The 23,952-nt window shown below is 43.4% G+C and overlaps 1 protein-coding gene across 1 annotated transcript; it reads right to left on the bottom strand.

Moving 5' to 3' along the window:
* Positions 1 to 37: 37 nt before the first annotated feature.
* On the bottom strand, positions 38 to 23,933 carry LOC124281067 (aconitate hydratase, mitochondrial-like). Its single transcript, XM_046717076.1, has 21 exons — positions 23,805 to 23,933; positions 22,003 to 22,077; positions 21,325 to 21,404; positions 20,537 to 20,603; positions 20,345 to 20,416; positions 10,888 to 11,007; positions 9,297 to 9,389; positions 7,431 to 7,500; positions 6,486 to 6,574; positions 6,229 to 6,379; positions 5,902 to 6,006; positions 5,384 to 5,475; positions 4,896 to 5,001; positions 4,578 to 4,735; positions 3,834 to 4,092; positions 3,129 to 3,334; positions 2,782 to 2,879; positions 2,176 to 2,269; positions 1,730 to 1,862; positions 1,002 to 1,123; positions 38 to 502 (listed from the first exon to the last, which is right to left on the bottom strand). The coding sequence occupies exons 1-21, from the start codon at positions 23,835 to 23,837 to the stop codon at positions 371 to 373; spliced, it is 2,355 nt and encodes a 784-aa protein (XP_046573032.1). The 5' UTR covers positions 23,838 to 23,933; the 3' UTR covers positions 38 to 370.
* Between the last annotated feature and the right edge of the window lie 19 nt (positions 23,934 to 23,952).

Below are 23,952 nucleotides of genomic sequence, written 5' to 3'. Positions count from 1 at the left end.
CAAACAGGTATCATGCCTTCATACTTATCAAGAGCAATTAACAATTGAAATATATTTATTCATCTGGCAATATTTACATACAAAGTGTGTTGCTACATCTGTCTGGTTAAGTCATCAACAAAAGTACAAACAATTCTGCGGTCCAGTAATTTGATTTCTACATAACAATCACACTCTTTAACTGAGGTCTAATGACAAAAAAATGTCTGAGGTTAAATCACATCTGTATATTATGACGTGAGTACTTGCAGCCAGAAGGTCAGTGTGAGACAACGTCCCTGCCTTCCTATCACACATTCACAGTTATTCCTGAATTGTCTAGAGAGGATCTACGGATCACTCATTCACAGATATTCCCAGAACTGGAGAATCACTTCATCTCTGCCATTCTGTTGAGAGCACTTCCTGCACGGAACCACTGAATCTGGCCATCGTTCATTGTGTGTGCCAGTTCAATCTTGTCAGCAGATCCATCTTTGTGCTTGATTTCACATGCTACATTCTGGAAGGGAAAGCATCAGGATATTTTACAAGCAGAATAGGATATGACCAGTTTTTGTACTTAAATTGGGCATACACTGTACAGAAACACTGCAAATGTTTAATCAACTTAACACAATACATAATGGAGTCATACATAATGGAATTGATTATCTTTCCCCAAACATTTATTTTTGTGGGTATTTTGCCAATTATTATAAAATGTTTACAAAGAGTTAAAGGTCTAAGCTTTATTTAAACAAACATTTGCATTTCTTAAAGAATTATTTAGTAAAGAATCTTTTAGTAATTCATCTTTTTTACATACACTCAGTGTAAGTCTAACCGGCATTTTAGAACACCGAACAGTTGCAATGACTAGAGTGCAGGGCAAATTTATCCAAATGTTATATTTGGAATTACACTTAGTATAGTACAAATTCTAGATGTTTTGGGGTTGAGTCCAATCACCAAGGCTTAAAAAACATGGGGACCTGAGAAATTATTGCCTAGAAACTTACCTGTCCAGGTGTAAGGTTCTGTAATCCAAGGAGAGAGATTCTGCTATCTGGCTTGATTTTATCATAATCACTTGGGTTGGTGAATGTGAGCGGCAACATGCCCTGTTTCTTCAGGTTGGTCTCTGTAAGTGAAACAGTGGAATGACAATCAGGACTCATTGCAGAGAGTAAACATTGTATAATGTACCACTAAAACAAGTCCATTTCCAGGCCCATACCATCACTACCATATACAATATGCCATTAATGGAACACATCTGCACCAAGTCAATACTAATTTGTATACCCTGTCTATACTGAGATCAGCAGAACAGCAGATAGAATACTGTTCATAGCGATTGTTTCCACAGAAAATATCAATACATTTCACGGGTAAGTGGTTCCTCTGTGATTTGACTTTCATTAGTAAGGTATGAAATGTGAGCTTCTGTGTGACACTGATCAGGGTTATCTGATGTTTGGAAAGAGTATTTGTGTTATTAACCAGTGCATTATCACACACTAAAGATCTAGGCAAAACAAAATACAAATACTTCGTAAGCCATAACTACTGATAAAGATAGTTTGGATAACGTTAAACCGTAGCAACCATAAAATTTACATATTACATCATCTGTTCAAGAAAAGTAGCATGCCAATATTAGACCATACTGCACAGGATAATCTGGGGTTTTAAAGAAATATCTGAATTCACTGGTGGGCTTATCAACCTCAAGCACATGACATACCATGAATCCTGGCGAAGCTCTTCACAATGATTGCTCTCCCACCCAAATGTCTGGGTTCCAGAGCTGCATGTTCTCGGCTGCTGCCCTCACCATAGTTCTCATCTCCCACTACGACCCACGGTACCTTCTTAGCCTGCAATCATGTACACAATCAAGTACTTGGGTTTAAAGAAACTTTCATGTATCATGAATAGAACTGACTGACTGACTGAGTATGGTTTTACGCCGTTTTTAGCAATATTCCAGCAATATCACGGCGGGGGACACCAGAAATAGGCTTCACAAATTGTACCCATGTGGGGAATCTCCCGGATGACGAGAAACGCTTAACCACTTACCCCACAGCCCCTCATGAATAGAAAATCTTTAAGGATGATGGACAGTATCTCCTTGATTACTTCTGAATACCTTTACAAAAATATATTGAACACCTAAGCAGACTATACCTTGTAATATCGAGCTGTTTCTGGCACAGAACCAAATTCTCCACTCAACTGATTCCGTACTTTGTTTATTTCACCATTCTCTGAGTTGACAGCTCTGAAACATGAATAAATATCAAATGAATATACAGAGCAAATGACAATGATCACTGTAAGTGTTTTGCTGACATTTGCTTTTTAAACCCTACCTACTGAAGTCACAGCATGCTTGTTTTACTGTCTGCAATTTGCACATGCAGATGGTTTTTTAAACAGTTTTTGCCTTTTCAAAATAATGCCAGAGTCTGGCAGCTCCTTTTTAGGCGCTTTGTAGCATATTCTTGTACCAACACATTGATTCACACATTCTGTTGTTCTGTTTCAGTGCAACTGTATCAGTAATTATTTTCAATTATTATGCCTGTAACAGAACATTTAGGGGGGAGTATAGTATTCTAACTGTATTGCCTCATGTCAAGGTGGTTAAGGGTTTCTTGCATCCCCTAGGCAACAACTCTGTACAGCAAATTGTGGCACCTTAGACATGTCAGATGACTGAGCAACAGATACACGCATGCACACAGAGATTAGGGAACAAACAGAAAGGAAATTTATTGACTATAAACCTACCCAATGAGCAAATTGTTTGAGATGTTGTCGAGGTGGCCACGGTACTTGAGCCATTGTCCGGCAGCACTGATATGGTCTGTGGTGCATTTGCCCTTCGCCTAAACATGGAACAAATCTCATTAACAAATGGCAGACAGAGATGAATATTTTCAGTTAGAACTGTAACATTTTAGACATGAAGTGACTACTCATATTGGGCTCGAAAAAACAAGTGCAACAATGTGATGAATCTGATCATGCATCTCTGGTGACAGGAAAGCAAACTGTGAAAAGATCATCAGTTTGTTTGAATTGACCAACCATAAAAGCTCATACCACAGCGAATTAAGTATTTCGAAGTTGTTCACCTTGATGAGAACAGGCATGTCTAGGATGTCCTTGCCGTCCCACTTGTCAAAACCAGCCAGCAATTGTAAACGTTGGCTGTCAGGTGACACATTCACCTTGAGTTTGAACCCATCATCAGGGGGTGCCTGGTACGTGTCCTGTCCAGGATCAAACCCCTTGGCGGGCAATTCATCACCATAGGGACTCTCAAGCTTGAACTTCTTACCTGAAAAATCACGAGAAATGTTCACATAAGAATATGTTTAATGAAAAACCTGTTACTGATTTACACTTTATGTGGCAGTGGGGTTACCTTGTGGTTCATGCATTTGCTCATTACACTGAAAATCCAGGTTCAATTCCTACATGGGAACAATGTCTGAAGTCCAGTAATTTTGGGCCCTGCCATGATATAGCTGGAATATTGCTACAGGCAGCACTCACTCCTTTTCCTAACCTACAATCATTTCAAAAGTAACTGAAGGTTTGAGATGTCTAACAAGCAAATTAAATAATATTGTCAAAAAATACAGATCAAAACTATGAATTACATGTATTACTCAAATCATGCATTGTTGCCAACATAGTGATAGCAGAACGAAGTTTGAGCTATATGGCACATAACCACTAGGCTATCCATTTAAACAGAACCTGCCATTTGCTCTAAGTAGGTGTGACCAGTGTAGCCTTTAAGTGTTAAGCAACTAGACAGCAGCACAACTCACCATCAGCTCCAGTGAGCTCATCTGTAAGAGGGTTGAAGCCGAGGTCACCAGCAATGGCTAAAGCTGTTACCAGCTCAGGGGACGTCACAAAGGCATGAGTGGCTGGGTTGGCATCATTTCGTCCAGTGAAGTTGCGGTTGTAGGATGTGACGATGGTGTTTTTCTCTCCCTTCTTGACATCTTTACGATCCCACTGGCCAATGCATGGACCACAAGCATTGGCCAACACAACCCCACCAAGCCCAGCCAAGTCTTGTGCCTATTCATTGTAATAATAACTTGTGATAAACTTCGGTACATATTCTATATCAGTTTAGTCAGCCTTTAAGTATTTCGACTGTATCAACATTAATGCAGAAGTAAAATGGGCATTACATACTGCATTTATACAGCAACACCAATTCACATGGACATGTGTCTGCTTGTAGATGTCTGGAGATATATGTTACTTTAATAGTGCTAGCCCCCTGAGATGCCATGCTGCAGGCTGTAAATACTTTGACCAGACACACTATAGGTTGACATTATTAGTACATCCACTCCATAGGGATATCTTAACACTCAAACAGGTGACATATCATTAGCAATTTCTATCCCCCAGTTTATTACTTATCTGTACGGAGGACATAGCCTGCTCGGGACATCACACAGAGTAAGTTTGAAATGTGAGCTATTTGTATAAGCTTGACATCAATTTAACCTGTATAGACTGGAATGTGTATATGAATCTTCCTACTGACATACCTGCCCATCTCTTTCAATGGTGGCTCTAATCTGCTCCGAGCCTGGTGTGATCGTGAACTGGCTCTTTGCTTTCAACCCATTTTTGATAGCCTGACGGGCAATGCTGGCTGACCTGCTCATATCCTCGTAACTGCTGTTGGTGCAGCTTCCAATCAGGCCTGAAACATAAGGCATTAACATTACATCCCTTCAACAGGAGGTGACGAGATGCTACAATCACTGGTAGGAACAAAGGGTCAGGCTGATCCCAACAACCTTGATCACTGCTCTAGAGATCTCATAATGCTTTACATGAGACAAGCAATTGTCAACACTCACCAACTTTGATTTCAGCTGGCCAGCCACTTTCCTTAGCTATTTTGCCAAGCTTGGAGATAGGGTGGGCAAGATCTGGGGTGAAAGGCCCATTCACATGGGGCTCTAGCTGTAACACAACATTGATTTCTCAGTGAAATATGTTTGTAACACCTGTAACATAATGCAAAGATTTCCAACATATTCATTGACAAGGAGTGGAGTGATATAGTCATTTGACAGAAATACATATTGACTCTGAGTCAGTGCACAACCTGAGGTCATCATTGTTTTCTATTTTGGGTCATTAAAACAGGTATTGACCTCACTTAAACAGAATAGAAAGGTTCATTAAACAGAATAGAAGGTTCTTGAAACAGGTTGTGACTAACACAATGGCCAAATAATGACTACACATCTATTCTCATTCTAGCAGACTGAAATAGGACAAGGGTATCTTGTACAACAGAGCAGACAGGAATGGCTGCAGCAATCATGGGCAGTACACTAACCTCACTGAGGTTGATCTCGATGATCTGGTCATACTTGGCATCAGGGTCAGCTGACAGCAGGTGCTTGTACTTGTTGGCAAGGTCAGCAATATCTGGACACAACAGAACAATAGGCTTCATCACTACTAACAGATGCTTTACAAAACAGACAAAGTGACAGAATGGATAGCATCAAGGTATAGTCAACAACATTAGTAGTCCTATGAACTTTCATCGGCCTCTGCAAACAGTTTGCATTTTAGTTTTATAATATGGACTTGATATTTCTGAGCTTACTAGACTGACCAGAGACTAATGTTGGTGAATGAGATCATGGTAGCCTGACAACATCGATCAATGGTCATCAATGTCATGTCCAGGTATGATCAAAGACAACCTACTAAGTCAAACCTCAGAGGTGGTCAGGCCTGGTGATCTCCCCTCTTGACATTCAGGGAAACATGCAGACATCCATACAATTATTTAAACTAGTTGGGCTACCATTCAACAGGTGTGATGGGTCACTTTGAAAGACCTACCTGATCTGTTTGTGGAATTCAGGTAGTCCTGCATCCTGTAGTTGTAGGGGAACACCGACGTTGTGGCTCCGATCTCAGCACCCATGTTGCAGATAGTGCCCATACCTTTAAAACAATTACCAAACAACTACTCAAGCTATTCTGCAGTATTCAAACACAATTCCTACCATGACAAATGTAACAACATCAGAGAATTAATATTCAAACTACCTGAAATGCATTCAGACAGATGCTTCATATCAACTACTTCACGGGTTTAGATACATGACCCACATTGAGTCCTCACAGTGAACCCTCATAGTGAGTGTTCCCAGCTGAGCTACCTACCAGTGCATGAGATGGAATCCACACCAGGGCCATAGTATTCCACAATAGCCCCAGTGCCTCCCTTCACAGTGAGGATGCCAGCCACCTTCAGAATGACATCTTTAGGCGACGTCCACCCACTCAGTTCACCTGTCAGCTTCACACCAATCACCTGACAACAGATCAGCGAATGTTTTTAAGTCTCTAACACTGCACATCAAAAATATATTTGTGAAAGACCGTACCAAAACATGAAAGTGAAACAAGTAGGTACCCACCTTTGGACATTTGAGTTCCCATGGAATGTCAGCCATGACATCAACAGCATCAGCTCCACCGACACCAATACAGAGACCACCAAGACCACCTGTATCACAGATGACATGCCTTCAAAATATCTGTCCATGTAACACTACATCAATTAGTACAACCTGAGTACACCCCAGAAGAAATAGGTGCCAACACACATGAGGTAATTAAAGTACAAATATACAAAATGGGTAGACGTACAGAACTAGGGATCCTCAGTACAATGATGTCTTGAGCTTACTTATATTTTACCTTAGCTAAACACAGATTGCAGATCAGTGTGGTGTACATTCACATCGCATCATTGAAACTTGACAGTATTACAAGCATCAAGTAAGAAATGTTATCAGAAGGTTCTTCTGTGTAACTGTAAGCAGCATTATACATGAAGCAGCATCCTAGAGCTAGCCTCACACCTGTTAGCTGCTGGTCTATCTAGGTCAGCCTCTGCCTGCTCCAGGAAACACTACACAGGTAGTGACAAGGCTACAGACGACATGACCATTCAGTGATATTGTAAGAAATGTTATCAGAAGGTTCTTCTGTGTATCTGTAAGCAGCATTATACATGAAGCAGCATCCTAGAGCTAGCCTCACACCTGTTAGCTGCTGGTCTATCTAGGTCAGCCTCAGCCTGCTCCAGGAAACACTACACAGGTAGTGACAAGGCTACAGAGGACATGACCATTCAGTGATATTGTCAAAGGTGAATATTCCCTCTAGGCGACTATATTTTTCTAAAATTCCTTACAGTAAGAGTCCTAAGAATGGAAATTGGCTGCCTTCTTTCACTAACCCTTATCTTGTGGAATTATAAATTATACTGTGATTATAAATTTCATATGATTGTGTCAACTACTAGCATCATATATTCCAATTCTTCTTAAAACAGTCAACACATAATTAAATCTTACCTCCATTGGGAGTGTGACTGTCTGTTCCAATGAGCAAAACACCAGGGAAGGCGTAGTTCTCCAGCACAATCTGAAAACACAAAGGGACACTCGTGATATAACATCTTTGCTACACATCACTAACATCAACTACAACAAGTGTTTGCCACTAACATGACAATGTCCCCTGCCGCTAAAAGAATTAAATATAACATATTTATTTGTTTTATTTTTTGGTCACATAGAAGATTATCTTTTGTGTGATGTAGTTATCACGTTAACAAGATTTTGAAAAGTGTCATGTTTCCTTGAAAATAAGGTCAAGGTCACCCTGAAATGACTGGTGTCTGCATAACACCTAATGCAGGCTGTCGACATTATTGAAGACATTGGGTGCAACATTTTAAGAGATATCACGTTTTCATAAGTTTAACAAGAGTCATCAGAAGATGACATATCCCCCCGGCCCACACATATTTGAAAGAACAAATCATCTGACAGTTACTTAAAGTCCAGTTTGATTTTTTTTTAAGACTAAGTCCAAATCGTTTCCATGGAAATCATGAAAAATAAAAATGCCAAAAATCTGTAAATAGCAAAAGGCACCACTTCAAGATCTGTCTCATATATCTGCCAAGTTTTGTTGAAAGATATAAAACAGTTTTCTAGTTGTCCTCCGGAAACGAAGCCCACCCCTCCCTTTTGAGATTAAGTTTCTCATATATCTGCCAAGTTTTGTTGAAAGATATAAAACAGTTTTCTAGTTGTCCTCCGGAAACGAAGCCCACCCCTCCCTTTTGAGATTAAGTTTGAATCGTTTCCATGGAAACCGGGGAAAATATAAATGCCAAAAATATGCAAATAGCAAAAGGCACCACTTAGGGATCTGCCTCATATATCAGCTAAGTTTTGCTGAAAGATATTAAGAAGTTTTCGAGTTGTGCTCCGGAAACGAAGCCCACCCCTCCCTTTAAGACTAAGTCAAAACCATGGAAACCGAGAAAAATAAAAATGACAAAAATCTGTAAATAGCAAAAGGCACCACCTTAGGTTCTGTTTGATATATCTAGCAATTTTTATTGAAAAATATTGAACGTTTTTTGAGTTATGCTCCGGAAACAAAATGATTACGGACAGACGGACGGACAGATGAGGCGTCGGCTATATCCCACCACATTACATGCCGGGTGGATAAAAAGTGGTCAAAGTGTCATGTGACCTTGAAGATAAAGTCAAGGTCACCCAAATCGACTGGTGCCTACGTAATTCCCAATATAGGTTGTCACCAAATTTGAAGACATCGGGTACAACAGTTCATGAGATATCACATTAACAAGAATCGGGACACACGTACACAGCTGAATACAAAGTACCCCGTTCTGCGTTGTAGCGGGGGACAAAATACATAAACCATTTGAAACATTTTTTTCCAAAACATAATGTAACAAGAAGACAAAGTCATCAATATTCCCCGCAATGGCAAAATACTCTCCATTTTATTCAGAAATCCAAAACTAGCAAAAGGCAGCAGTTCACCACTAGACCTACCTATGTATAAAATTTAGTGATGAAACAGTGAACAGTTTTTAAGTTTTGCTCCAGAAAAATTGTACTACCACCAATTTCAGTCAAAGTGAAACTTGTTGCCATGGAAACGCAAAAAAATATTTTATCCAGAAATCCAAAACTACCAAAAGGCACCAGTAGACCACAAGATCTATTTATGTGCCAAGTTTGGTGAAGAAACACTGAACGGTTTAGGAGTTCCGCTCCGGAAAAGACAAATGTGCACGGACGGAGTGTATTTTAATACCCCCCGCAAAATGCATTGCGGGGGATAATTACAGCAGTTTAACGAACAGCCCAAAAGTTGCTGTCCAGGCCCACCTGGTGAATGATGCCACTGCCTGGCTTCCAGAATCCCACGCCATATTTGGCACTTGCTGAAGCCAGAAACTCGTACACCTCCTTGTTGATATCCTGAAATAGAAATAGCTGTCTCAATATCATTCCCATAAATCATGGACAAAATCATGCTTGAGCACAATTGATAATGGGGCCATGTGCTCCATACTTGGTGTTCAACTGTACATTCAACTGAACACTGACTGCAAGTGGTTAAAGGCAACACAACCTGCTGAGCAAAGTTGCAACACGTTGTGCCAGAATCTGCCATTTAAGCTTTATCATCACATATTTGTCTTGATAACCATTCTGGATTTGTCAACAGTATGCAGATTTAAGTGATGTAGAAAATTATTGTACCAGTGTTCACGAATAGCGCCAAACCCTCAGACAAATCCGTCAGATTTGCCGACGGTCTGACGGAAGCCTACAACCCGCCGGCCCCTGTGTCCGACTGTATATTTCACAATGCCTAACTGAAGTTGTTATATGTGACACGTCACACTTGTTTGCTGTTTATAAATTTTATGTTTGTTAACAATTTCAATGCCAATTAAACATAAAGAAATGTTAAATCTGAAATGTGTGTTCAATTTTTTTATTCTATGGGTCCTGTAAATTTTCAGTTGGTCAGACAGACATCTGAAACTTACAGGACCCAATGTCCTGTTACTTTGAAACACCATTCGTGAACACTGTGGCCATCATCATTTGCCAGTGTAATGAAACATTGTGACACAATACTGATTATTCCAGCATGTAATGTTTGGTTCCTACGAGTAACTGTAAGCAGCATTATACATGAAGCAGCATCCTAGAGCTAGCCTCACACCTGTTAGCTGCTGGTCTATCTAGGTCAGCCTCAGCCTGCTCCAGGAAACACTACACAGGTAGTGACAGGGCTACAGAGGACATGACCATTCAGTGATATTGTAAGAAATGTTATCAGAAGGTTCTTCTGTGTAGTAACTGTAAGCAGCATTATACATGAAGCAGCATCCTAGAGCTAGCCTCACACCTGTTAGCTGCTGGTCTATCTAGGTCTGCCTCAGCCTGCTCCAGGAAACACTACACGGGTAGTGACAGGGCTACAGAGGACATGACCATTCAGTGATATTGTAAGAAATGTTATCAGAAGGTTCTGCTGTGTAACTGTAAGCAGCACTATACATGAAGCAGCATCCTAGAGCTAGCCTCACACCTGTTAGCTGCTGGTCTATCTAGGTCAGCCTCAGCCTGCTCCAGGAAACCCTACACAGGTAGAGACAGGGCTACAGAGGACATGACCACAGCGTAATATTCAATCATACAGTATACATATTACAGAAATATTAAGGGTGGTCCTATGATCACTGACACTTCATCATGTTGTATTTCATGTGTCATATCTCCTATATCAAAAGGCTCTATACCTTTCATTTGTAACCAAGTTTACAGTGAAGACTCATTCATATTCATTCATCCTCAGTACATCCTGTAAATATGTGATCTTAACACCGTGCATGTTCAAAGGATGAATGAGTATTAACCTTATTTTAGTAGTATATTTCTATACTAATACACATAGACAAACCTTGGCTCTGGCCAGATCCTTGTCTCCTCCTACTTGAGCCTCAATCAAGTGGTCACAGTGCACTGTGGATGGAACTGCAACCTTGGGCAGACCACTGGAGATGAACTGCAGCAAGGCCATCTGCAGAAGTACTCCTCAGCATTAGAAATACATTTAACTAGTGCACAAAAATCATTTACCAGAGAGAAAACATCTTCCCACTGGTAAAGATGTACTGTATATGACAATGTCATTTTCTGAATTTACTAGTTTTAGAAACAAGAGTCATCAGAAGATGACATATCCCCCCGGCCCCCACATCTTTGAAAGAACAAATCATCTGACAGTTACCTCAAGTCCAGCTTGATTTTAGACTAAGTGGAAATCGTTTCCATGGAAATCATGAAAACATAAATGACAAAAATATGCAAATAGCAAAAGACACCACTTCAAGATCTGCCTCACATATCTGCCAAGTTTTACTGAAAGATATTAAGAAGTTTTCGAGTTGTGCTCCGGAAACAAAACCTACCCCTCCCTTTTGAGACTAAGTCTGAATTGTTTCCATGGAAACCAAGAAAAATACAAATGCCACAAATCTGTAAAGAGCAAAAGACCACTTCAAGATCTGCCTCATAAATCTGCCAAGTTTTGCTGAAAGATATATAGAAGTTTTCGAGTTGTGCTCCGGAAACAAAACCACCCCTCCCTTTTGAGACTAAGTCCAAATCGTTTCCATGGAAACCAAGAAAAATAAAAACGACAAAAATCTGTAAATAGCAAAAGGCACTACTTCAAGATCTGTCTCATATATCTGCCAAATTCTGTTGAAAGATATTGAACAGTTTTCAAGTTGTGCTCTGGAAACGAAGCCCACCCCTCCCTTTAAGACTAAGTCCAAAACATTTCCATGGAAACCGAAAAACAAAAATTACAAAAATCTGTAAATAGCAAAAGGCACAACCTTAGGTTCTGTTTGATATATTAACCAATTTTTGTTGAAAAAACCAGAACGGTCTTGGAGTTATGCTCCGGAAACAAAATGATTACAGACGGACGGACGAGGCGACGACTATATCCCCCCGCATTACATGCCGGGGGGATAAAAAGGAACATCTTGTTTGGTCTCATGTTTCTTTACCTAGTCAACCATATCTTTCATCAGCCAAAACAACTTCCCATTTTAGAGACAGAAACTTTTGAAAATCACAGTTCTATGGCTAAGCCTTTAATCACTGTCAGACATCACTATTAGAACAGATTCGCAGGGTTTGGTGATTCTCATAATCTAGAAATGTCTTAACATTATATACAAAACCAGAAGAAGCCCCATAACTATGATAACCACAATTTTTCAAGAGGTGAATGCCTATTCAAACCAGAAAAATATCACAAAACACAGTGACAGCTGACCTCATCTATATCTATCAAACATTCATCTAGATCAGCATTGCTGTCAAATGTTCTGTCTCTCAGTACTGTATCTCTACCCTAAAAGAAACTTTTTCATTTTGGGCAAACATATCCCTAATACAAGTCATTACAGGAAAATAGATGTCTAATGCAAGAAAACTTTGAAATAGGGAGTCCCAAGCACTTAGCCCCCTCAATATCAGAGTTATAGGCACCTTCAGTTTCATGACACTGACCTTCAATTTCAGCCAATCATATGCCTTATTTAAAACATGCTTAGATCTCACAAACTTAACCAAACCTGAAGAGGTTTTCAATTCTTCGAAGAGAGTCGTCCTTGGGGTACATATTATGCATTTTCCAAACTGAAAATGTCCTGTGACAGTTGTATCAATGTTTTTTGAATAAAAAGATTGTACAATAAATAAACTTTTTTATTTATTATATCGCCCCCCACCTACTGAGGAGTTACCTCCCGCTCATGCTGCGCACCAACTGGAAGTAAGCTCCTAGGCCCGTGATCATCATTCCTTCTGCTGAATATATCAGTGAACAGAATTAGGGGGAGGCGGGAGGCCCTACCCCAAGGCTGACTCTCTTCGAAGAATTGAAAACCTCTTCAGGTTTGGTTAATTCTTCTTCATAGAGATCGTCCTTGGGGTACAAATTATGCATAAACACAGACTCCCAAAGACCGGAAGCCAGGGAGGAGGGAATTCTGTCCAAGCACACACGTATCATGGAAAAAAATTGAACAGACGCCATAACACTCACCTGTCACTTGTCCCAGTTGCACTTCCGCGAGAGGCATTATGGGAGGGGAACTGACAGGGAGGAATTGTGCACAAAAACGACCTCCATACGTTTAGCATAGGCAATCGCACAAGGTACGAATGTCAACAAAACCCCACCCACCACGTGTCGATTAGTGAGCACCGTAGGGGGGAATGTCAAAACCGCTCACAATCGACTTAATAACTCCTGAGAGAATCGAAAGGGGGTAGTTAGCTCCTAGTAGCGGATAGGTCAATAATACACATTATTGTACAGCAGCGTCAATAAACAAACCAATAAACCAAGACTCACTTGGTCAGGGTGGCAGGACACTGTCCACTGGAGAGAACAGAACGGCCAAAGCTCGCACGATTACGGGAATGTGTATCGAGCTGATAGTGCCGTATAAACGTGCTTGGCCGGCTCCAAATAGCGGCAGAGCAGATCTCTTCAATGGGGAGTGCCGATGCAAAAGCTTTTGATGCGGCTACTGCCCTGACCGAGTGAGCCTTCAACCCCTCAGGGGGAGGCTGGCCCTCAGCCTGATAAGCGGCACAAATACACGAAACGAGCCAGCGAGACAAAGTCTGCTTGCTCGCTGGCACACCAGCCTTCCCGCCACTGTAACAACAGAACAGCTGGGTACCCGTACGGATTCCCGCGCTCGCTTGATATAGACTTTGAGCGCCTTGGCGGACATCCAACGGGTGAGTGCTCGTAGGAGAGGTCCCCGATGTGGAAGGCTGGGTAAGAGTGGGAAGTTCATTAGGAGCTGTCACATGGAAAGCGTGATCGACCTTTGGGCGGTAAGTATCCGGGAGGCGAATGCTGACACGATCAGTGTGAAACACAGTCAGCGCCGGGTCGGATGACATAGCATGTAAATCGCCGACCCTACGTCCAGATGTTACCGCCACCAGAAAAACAGCCTTCCAAGTTAACAACTGAATGGAAATAGCCGATAGGTGTGAGAAAGTTGGACTGGACAGCCAATCTAGCACAATTGACAAATCCCAAGGTGGACTGGTTCGCCTGAGAGCAGGTCGGACCCGCTCCACGCCAGCGAGAAAGCGCTGTACGAGAGGGTGCTGCCCCAGAAGAGCACCATCGACAGGGGTGTGAAAAGTGGAAATAGCGGTGGAGTAGCCACGAATGGTCGAAGCTGCCAGGCCTTCTTCCAAACGAGCTTGCAGAAACTCCAATACTGGACTAAATCCGCAGAAAAGGGATCTGCAATCCCCTATCTGAACACCAGCGCCGCGCATAGCGGGACCACCTATCCTCATACTGAACGCTTGTCGAATCCCCGCCTCGAAGCCAGAATTGTGTCTGCAACTGCTGCAGGAATTCAGCGTGCCTCGAGGCTAGACCTGACAGAGGCCAAGCCACCCACTGAATCCATGGATTTGGGTGGGCTGCGTTCCGCTCTGAGTGAGAATGTCCGGGTCGTAAAGGTAATAGAACAGGAGGCTGAGCCAGAAACCTGAGAATTACCGGAAACCAGCTCTGTGACGGCCAAAGCGGTGCCAGTAGCACAAGCAGCCGAGCTGGCTGGGTGGACAGCTGTGAAAGGACACGGGGAATGAGTGGTAACGGCGGAACGCCCCAGAGCACTTTGCCCCTCCAATCCAGCAGGAAGGCGCCGGCAGCCAACGCCCTGGGGTCCGTATTCGAGCAGAACACGGTGTCTGATTCGTCCCCACCGACGCAAACAGATCCACCTGGAACGACCCGCATAACTGGGAGATTACTCTGAAAATCTGCCTGTCGAGCATCCACTGCAGCGGGGCCAGGATCCGGCGAGAGCCGCGTCTGCTCGCGACGCTTCTCCAGCCCCGGAGATAAACAGGGAGTACCTGACAATCGCACTGGTCGCACCAGAGGAGAAAGTCCCACGCCTCCTGGAGGAGCGCTGGGGACACCGTGCCGCCCTGCTTCAGGATGTACGACATGGCCGTCTGGTTGTCCAACTGAAGACGGACTACCTGGCCACGGACATGCTCTCTGAAGCGCTCGAAAACCAACCGCACAGCTCTCAGTTCCAACACGTTGATGTGAAGGTGGGCTTCGGCTTCGGACCAGAGTCCGGACACCGACAGACTGCCCAGAACACCCCCCCAGCCCGTGAGGGACGCATCGGTCTGAACTGTGAGAGCTGGCGTCGGGATTTCCAAGGGGATCCCCCTGGTGAGATTCCCGACATTGGTCCACCACTGAAGGTGAGGTGTCAACCACCCGGGGACTGTGAGACTGCGCTCCAGGTCCTCCGTGTGAGCCCACAGCCTTGCCAAAGCTTGCTGTATAGGGCGCATCCTCAACCGCGCCCGCCACACTACAGAGATCGTCGCCGCCATATGGCCCAGTAGACGGAGCCAAGTCCGTGCTGGTGCCTGGGGCTGGGAGAGGAACGAAGATACCATCTCCCGAACTCTGGTGATCCGGTCGGGCGACAAGGAAACGAGATGCTTGTGTGTTTGGAATCGCGCCCAAGAAAACCAAGTCCTGGGTGGGTACCAGGTCGGATTTCTTGAGGTTGATGATCCACCCCAGTCGAATTAGAATGTCTATCACTGTGTGAGTAGCATCTAGACTTCGCTGGCTGTGTTAGTGCTCCGAGCAACCAGTCGCCGAGGTAAGGGTAACAACGCCTTCCTTTGCGAAAGCGGCCAGGGTAGCCGGACTAACATGAGCTTGGTGAACACCCTTGGGGCAGTCGATATGCCGGAAGGGGAGCACCCTGAATTGGTAATACATCCCGTCGTAAGAGAACCGGAAGGTACTGCTTGAACGATGGATGTATGGGCACATGCAGATACGAATCGCATCCTTTAGGTCGATTGACGTGAGCCAATCGCCGGGCTGAACAGATGAGATCACCGAGCGCAGTGTCTCCATCTTGAAGGATGGTACTTCTAGCATGCGGTTCAACCCCTTGAGGTTGAGAATGGGACGGAACCCGCCGTCTTTCTTCGGGACGAGGAAGTACGTGGAGTAAAATCCCGCCTGTTCCTCTCGGTGGAATCGCTTCGATTGCGGACTTGTCCAGCAGAGCCTGAACTTCGTCACGCAATATGTCCGCCCTTGCCTGACATGACGGCACCGGAGTGCGGCGTATGCCGGTGAAGTCGGGCGGACCTCGCCTCCACAGTGGTAAATGGCCGATGCTGACGGTGGACAGCACCCAAGCATTGTTGGTAGCCTTCTCCCATTCCGGCAGGAATAGAGAGAGGCGGCCTCCCACTGTGATATGGGGTAGGAGCGCGTGCGTTGTCCCGAGTAGCGGAGCTGACTGGGCGTGACACACGGCTTGAGCGACAGCCTGATGGGTTAACGGGAGGTCGGGGCAGAGCTCCCGCGCCCGCGAAAAGGCTGGGAGCTAGTCGACGAGGACTGCTCCTTGCCCCTACCCTTTTGGTTCCTCCACCTACCCCTACCAAGCGGCCGAAGCCAGCCGGCAGACTCGGGTGTAGGCTGCACCCCGGCGGAGGAAGGTGGAACGGGAGAGCGGGGGCGAGACACCCGCGGGTTCTCCAACAAGGCTTTAGAGTCCTTGAAGGAGGTAGCTGCAGCGGCAGCCTCCCGAATGACCTGCTGTGCCCCTGGAAAGAGGGTCGCTCCCAGACGGAATGGGAGGGCCAGCAAGGTCTGCTGTGTCGCTGCCGAGTACCGAGACATCGACAGCCACAGCTTGCGCATCCCCATGACTGCGCACATCACCGTCGACGCAGCAGACCGCAAAGAGTCGCGAGCGAGGTGGGCCTGTACTTCCGATAGCTGACGGAGCAGCCCGACATGCGGCGAAACGTCACCAGCATGCCCCTCCGCCTCCAGGGCCGACCTCTGTATCAAGGAGAGGTAGGCCTCATGGACCACCACCCTGACCTGCTGCATGACGTTCCGGTAAACCTCCTCGTAGGTACGGTAGGCATGCTGCAGAGGGCGCCCGCGAGGGCAAACGGTGGAGTAACACGCCCTTGCCGAGCAGCCGGAGCTGCTCCGGAGGAAGCCGAGCCTCCCCCCAGGGCGACGGAAGTAAAAACACACTCGTCCACGATAGGTACCACGAACAGGGAATCCTCCCCAAGCTGGTATCTCCTGACAAGCTCCGGCAAGTCAAATCGGAGACGAGAACCAGACAAGAGGGGATCCACCACGTCCTGTACTAACGAGGGCAGAATGCGGAGCTGCGTCTGCGTAGGCTGCCTAGGGGCAAACGCCTCGCCTGGCAAGCGGAACTCAGCCGAGTCCGAGCTGCTAACAGGCACCGCGGCCTGGGGTAGGTACTCGGCAATCCTTTGCCGGACCTCCCGCAGAGCTGAAGCGAAACGGAAGGCACGGTCATGCTCCTCTACCTCCCCAGTATCCATCGACTTGGCGCCCGAGCCCGAGTCAGAGGCTGGGTCTCCTCGGAAAGAGGACCCTAACCCCGACCCGGTGGGCTGCCTAGCACTAGGAACCACAGAGAGGGAGGAGCAGACAGAGTGCCCCGCGTCAGCGCCTGCAAGCGTGCACGGACCCCGGTCCCGAGACGCTGGAGGCATACCAGGCAGAACTGGTGCCTCCGCTCTCATGGGGCGGGAGGGCGCAGGGATCGGAACCCCAGGAATACTCAACGGTCCCTGCGCCAACTCCGAGAGGGGAACTGGGAGCACCTCCCCCTCCGGGGCAGCCGAGGCGTCCGGACCCAAAGCCAGAGGCAACGGGTCTACAGACGCCTCAAGGCTGAGGGATCGAGCCGAGCCCGGCGATCCCACCCCCTGACTCTCCGCCCCCCGTCCAGAGTGAGCGAGGAACTCCTGCCGGAGCCCTCCAACAGACTCATGGACGAGGGACTTCACCGAGTCCATATGTTGCTGAAATAATTGAGTCACGCCAATGACATGTCAAACCCACCAGTAGTAGCGGGAGAGGGGATTGGCTGTGGGATTTTTTCCCTTACGAGACCGCTTTTGGGTCTTAGACGGGGACCTGGGTAAGTTCCCCTCCGCCTCTCGCATCTCTCTATAAAGAGAGTGTCAGCTGCCCTCCTCTTTGGGCACGGGGAAAACCCAAGACAGATAGTACACACTTCGGCGTCATGGCCAGGCAGGCCACACATTGGTCATGCCTGTCGGCCCGTGGAATGCTTTGTCCACAGACCGAACAGGAGGTAAAGGCCTGAAAGCAAACACGCAAGCATGTAGCTAACGGCGTACTCAGCAACATATATACACGTAGAAAACATTGAAAAATACGTGAAGGCTACCATGGGAAAAAATAGTTGGTTCAATACGCAATATTACGACCACTTGGCACGCTAAACTTCCCGCCATGGCAGAGCAACGTGTGCGTAAACCACGGGAAAGTTAGCGTAAATAATTAATACAAAGTCACAATATGAAACAACCAACTGCAAAGCTTTACTGTTCCTTTCATTAGGCAATAAAGACCATACATACAGGTGGTGTTGTCTCAGACATGTTCTTTATCTCGGATAAAGTCAGCTCTGCACGGCACATTCGTGTCTGTTCACGGCAGTGACAGCAGAAGGAATGATGATACGGGCCTAGGAGCTTACCCAGTTGGTGCGCATGCGCAACGGGAGGTAACTCCGTAGGTGGGGTCCGTATAATAAATAAAAAAGTTTATTTATTGTACAATCTTTTTATTAAAAAAACATTGATACAACTGTCACAGGACATTTTCAGTTTGGAAAATGCATAATATGTACCCCAAGGACGATCTCTATGAAGAAGATTTTGGTTGTTTCAGTGCACAAAAAAAGCAGAACTACCTTAAGAATTGATGGATGCTGAAGACCTAACCAATCATAAGCCCAACACTAAGGGTGGTGTGTAACAAATGTCTTGCTACAACAATGAACACTCAAGTTATGTGAAAGTAATACATTTTCTAGTGTATGACCTTGAAGGTGAATTTGATTTTCAAGGTCAGTAGCAAGTATTTCAAGTACATTACAAAGGTTATCTGGTGGAAAATGTTGTCTCAAGGTGAATTCAAAGTAACAACAGAAATGTGCTACTCATTGGAAATATCAAGGTCACTGTGACCTGTAATCACTTTAAATAACTACTTGAATAGAACTTAGGATATGTCTCCAGAAACAGGTACCATAATGATGTGCTTGAGTAATGTCAATATGATGTATCATATTTCGAAAAAAATTCCCTGGGGAATAAAAGATATACACATGATGTAACATTCCTATGATGTCCAAACACCACCTGGTTTCAAAAACAAAGCGAGACATGATCAAAACCTTAATGCATCCCTATTTACACAGCCTGCTTAATTAAACCATCAAACTATAAAACACAAACATATTTCAGTATTGGCTTTTCAAAAATACAGGTGCTTGAGACTTCCCAGGATTTAATACTGAAATCAGGTTATCTAACCCGTGTCTAATGGACTGTAAGATGAAGGAACATCAAACACAATCTCAGCATACGCTATGTACAGTGGAAGCCCTCTAAACTGGCAGCCCTCCAATCCGGCATGCCCTCAATATCGGCACTAGAATTTAGTCCCGGCAGAAGCTAGTTAATTTATTATCATTTACACGCTCTCTAATCCAGCGTCAGTCTATTCCGTATTTCTGTACAACAAAGGCCACCCAAATGACTGTTTGTACAGTAATTAACGCTCTCTAAATCGGCATCCGGTATCTCAGCTCTCCTGTTAATTGGCTGAACGTGTATTAACAACACAGTGGATTACCATCAACATTAAGCTCATTGATGTTGCCTGATAAAACAAGTATGGATAAGTAAGTGAGGTAAATTGATAACTGATGAGTGTCATTTCTATTATAAATAAATTGTTGTGTCACAATTTGTCAGTCCCTCACCGTGTCATGATGGCTAGACCAGTCAAGCTGGCTAGATTGGAATTAACTCTTGAACAGAAAATCCAGCTGATATAATATTTTGACGTAATTCCTTGGCCTTCTCCAAAAGATATTGAGCTTAAGTACAAATTGGCAGGCAAACAGTTTCGGACTTGAAACTTCAGAGTTATGAATTATAATGTAAATGTACTGGAAGCTGCACTGAACACCTACATTGTGTTGGATACGTATATTTTTTATGTTATCTTTATTGATGAATACAGAATATAAAGACTATCAACACATTCTTTAGTTGTATTTTACGGCACACAGAAGATCATTCTCAGGTTGAAAAGGGAAAAGTTCTCTAAACCGGCACGCCCTCTATACCAGCATTTTTTGCCTGTCCCAATGCATGCAGGTTTAGGGGGCTTCCACTGTATATGATGTACAAGTACCAACCTGAGCTGTTGCATCCTGCATAGCCACCCGGTCAGGTCGCAGCTTCAAGTAACTCTCACCTCTCTCAATGCCCTGCAAAACAAACATCCAGGTACTTCAGTCATCACTTGTACAAAGGGCTTTGTCATGATACAAATATCTTACATTACAGTAACATTATTACGGACATGAGATAGCATAATAATTGCTCACCTGGTTTTTCGGGTCATCAAGATGACTGTAGAGAATCTTCTCCGAAAGAGTGAGAGGTCGATTCAGTCTATATCATGAGAAAAACACTGATATTAGATTACCCCCATTTGGAGAGAACCTGTCAGTATGGGCTAATCAAGGATAAATGTGACAATTGAAACTGCACATTTTGTCACACATTGATGTTAAATGCAACAATAATTATTTCCTGTCTGTAATCAACTGCAGTCCGAGAAGAACTACTTAAATAGTCAAACTCTTGTTGTGTTGAACTTTGATGGATGTGGTTGCAAAGTAAAAGCTTGGTCCTTGCATATTCCTTATTTATACATTATTTTGCGGTTGTGTCAACCCTCGGATTACTCAAAATATGTTCACATCTTCCCTTCATCTTTGACACAACAGTATTTGTGTGTACTTATGACAATGCTCAAGCCCTAGCAGACTGACACCATGCATTTAAGAATAAACTCCCTCTGCCCAAAACATTTTCTTATACACAGACAACTTTCGGTTGAAATTCATGCACTTCACAAAATGTGCAACTTTCATCATTTATCAACATGAATAACATGGTTAACCGTAACAGGTTGTTTCAATAATTTTACATCATAAATTGTTTCAACTGAAAAATCTTGGATTCATATTTTTCAAATGTATAGCCAAAGCAAAGCCTGTTTATTCATATCACACATCAGCATGATGATTAAGCATTCCTCTTGGTATCTGACCAAGGAAATCCATGATTGCTATGTGTAAAAACTTCACTGGACTACCATGAGACTGACCTGCTTTTGACGATGCCATAGGCATGGTCCATCTTGTCATAGTCAAGCATGTTGTTTGGCTCCACTCTGCTCATTGCCACCTGAATCAAAAATGACAAAATTATACTTAATGTCTCCATTATCATGATTAACAGAGATGGAAAATCACTTTATTTTCTTTATGTAAGACAACACAAAGATCTACACAACTGGGATATGATGGCATGCATCAACAAGACAGAGAGTTTGACCACCAACCATTCCTCCTACAACAAGCATGGGATGTGGAAGACTAAGTCTAACAGGTATTGCAAAATACAGTTACTAAGAATATTGTGGTGGAAAATGTGAATAGTAACTAGCTATGACCATTGTGAAATGACCTGTTGTGATATTGTTGGAGAATATCAACACGTTCAAGTGTAAACACTAGACCATTTCGACAATGAAGATTTAACCAGGGATTTACCTACACCTACTAACAGGCTGATACTTTGGCTAACTTATGCAGCAAAGGACAGTAACAATTCCTAATCTGTAATAGAAAATATTTCTAATGTAGGCCATTATCATGATTAAAGTTATAACTACTTATAAGATCATGTAAGTGTTATATGTACATGATGTTCTCTATTTACATCTGGACCAATAAAACTGAAGATATTTTGTATGTAATGTGTTCCTCTTATCAAATCCTACCTTCTGAGCATAATTTGCTACAGGGGTGACATGGATGAGCCTGGCCTGACCAGCAACGGATAACAGGTTCCATGCCTGAAAAAGAAATAACATTAATGAAACATGATAAAAGCAATAATAAAGCATACATCATAAAGGATAACAACTTCTTGTTTATTGCACAAAGCTACGTTTTGGTGTAGATTATTACACGGTTTTCAACTGTTTTTAAAGGTGTAAGCTTTATTTTTATGAATCCACAATTCCATTTAGAGAGTGGTCAAATGTAACACGTCATATTTAGGACTACACTTTCTCAGTAAAGTACAGATTCTAGTACTCATACTTTTGTTGGGTTGAGTGTCACCCTCAGGGTCAGGCACCTAATCGCCAGGACACAAAGTCAGACGTCTAACCCACTCAGCTACATCAACCCACATAATATAGAAATATCTCCAGAGTTCTAAACTAGTAATTTTAGGGGCCCTGGACTCAAATGCCATGGCTGCAGACTTTTACAATGACCAATTTTGAAAACTGCCTCAACAATTTTAACTAAAATTTTTTAGGAGCTAGGCAAGTACTTACCAAGGGCCTTCACGAAATTATGCATGCAGGCATTGTTTAACAAAAATCATTGGCTAACCATCACCATAAACATATATGAACATTCACATGATTAAGGTATTGTTAAACATAATACATACTTTTATCCCATTATGTCTAAATCCCATATTGGTTCTCAAGGTTGAAGTAAACTGTTGAAAACGTATATAAAGTCAAATTGTCAATGTAGTCTGTACTGTCAGGTGAATGTTCCTGGCTTCCTTTGGATGAAATGTTGCTTTAGCATGTTTATATAGTGCACAGAACATAGTTACATCAGTCACCTTGATGATAACCCACTCTACTGCTAATTGTGCTATCTAGACATGGAGGAAGAGTTATGACGACACTCATTGCGCAACATACTGATAACAGAACATGATGACATTTATACCAGATAATAAAAATAACTGCTCAGCAAGTACAACGTCAAGCACCAGCACCAGTCCATGGTTCAACTTTAATATTCCCCATAACCTGAATGATGAGAAGATGACAACTAATTACATTATATTATTCTAATATGTTCTACAATACTCCAAATTCAAAGGTGGTTTCTATTAATAACTGTAACCAATTATTTACATTTCAACGGAGCTGAATTCAACAATAAATAGCATGTCCTAGTTCCTAATACAAGAAAGCAATCTTTGAATTGTAATGCATAAGTCACCTACTCATCGAAGGAAACATTCAAAGAACCTAGTGTGCTCTGAAGTATCTCATTTTATCTGACATTGTTAGGCAAGCAAAACTGTTGTTTCTATGGTATCTGCAACCTAACTGCTGATTTTATATGCCATGACACTCCATATAGTTGACAACAAAACAAACGCTTAAAATGGTTTGATGGTTTTGGAAACGTAAACAAACAGATGGCTGAGATGATTTGATTACATCAGGAAACATGTTAAGACAATGGGCAGTCCTGTGCGATCTTTATGTTTAGGAGCATATTTTGAATAAAATTTTCTGTCGTCCTTTACATGATATTCATCTCTAACGTTGAAAACTAACGCAATCATCGAAGTGAAACATTTGTATCCACCAAACTATCACACTTGACCTTCAAAACTCACTGGTGCCGGTTACCATATCACTACGGCGCAGATTTTAATATACACGAATATATTTGCCATAAATGACAATTTCAAAAGCATGATGAAAAGCGTCACGGGCATATCACTCTTATCATGAAAGGATTTCGCTTAATTTACCTTTGGCGTCCCGAATCTGAGCGTATAAGCCATGCTGTCCTATGGAGATGTCACTGCACCTGCCAAAACTCAGAGAAGCGCATGCGCTGCTAGGTGTGCACCGGAACGAGGCTTGGAGAGTGCTCTCCCTTTGACCACATGCACGAAA

This window comes from Haliotis rubra, unplaced genomic scaffold (assembly GCF_003918875.1).
Source record: "Haliotis rubra isolate DU_JTF1 unplaced genomic scaffold, ASM391887v1 Scf279, whole genome shotgun sequence".
Classification (NCBI taxonomy): domain Eukaryota; kingdom Metazoa; phylum Mollusca; class Gastropoda; order Lepetellida; family Haliotidae; genus Haliotis; species Haliotis rubra.
The sequence above is the reverse complement of the archived record's forward strand: the minus strand, read 5'-3'. Positions and strand labels throughout refer to the sequence as shown.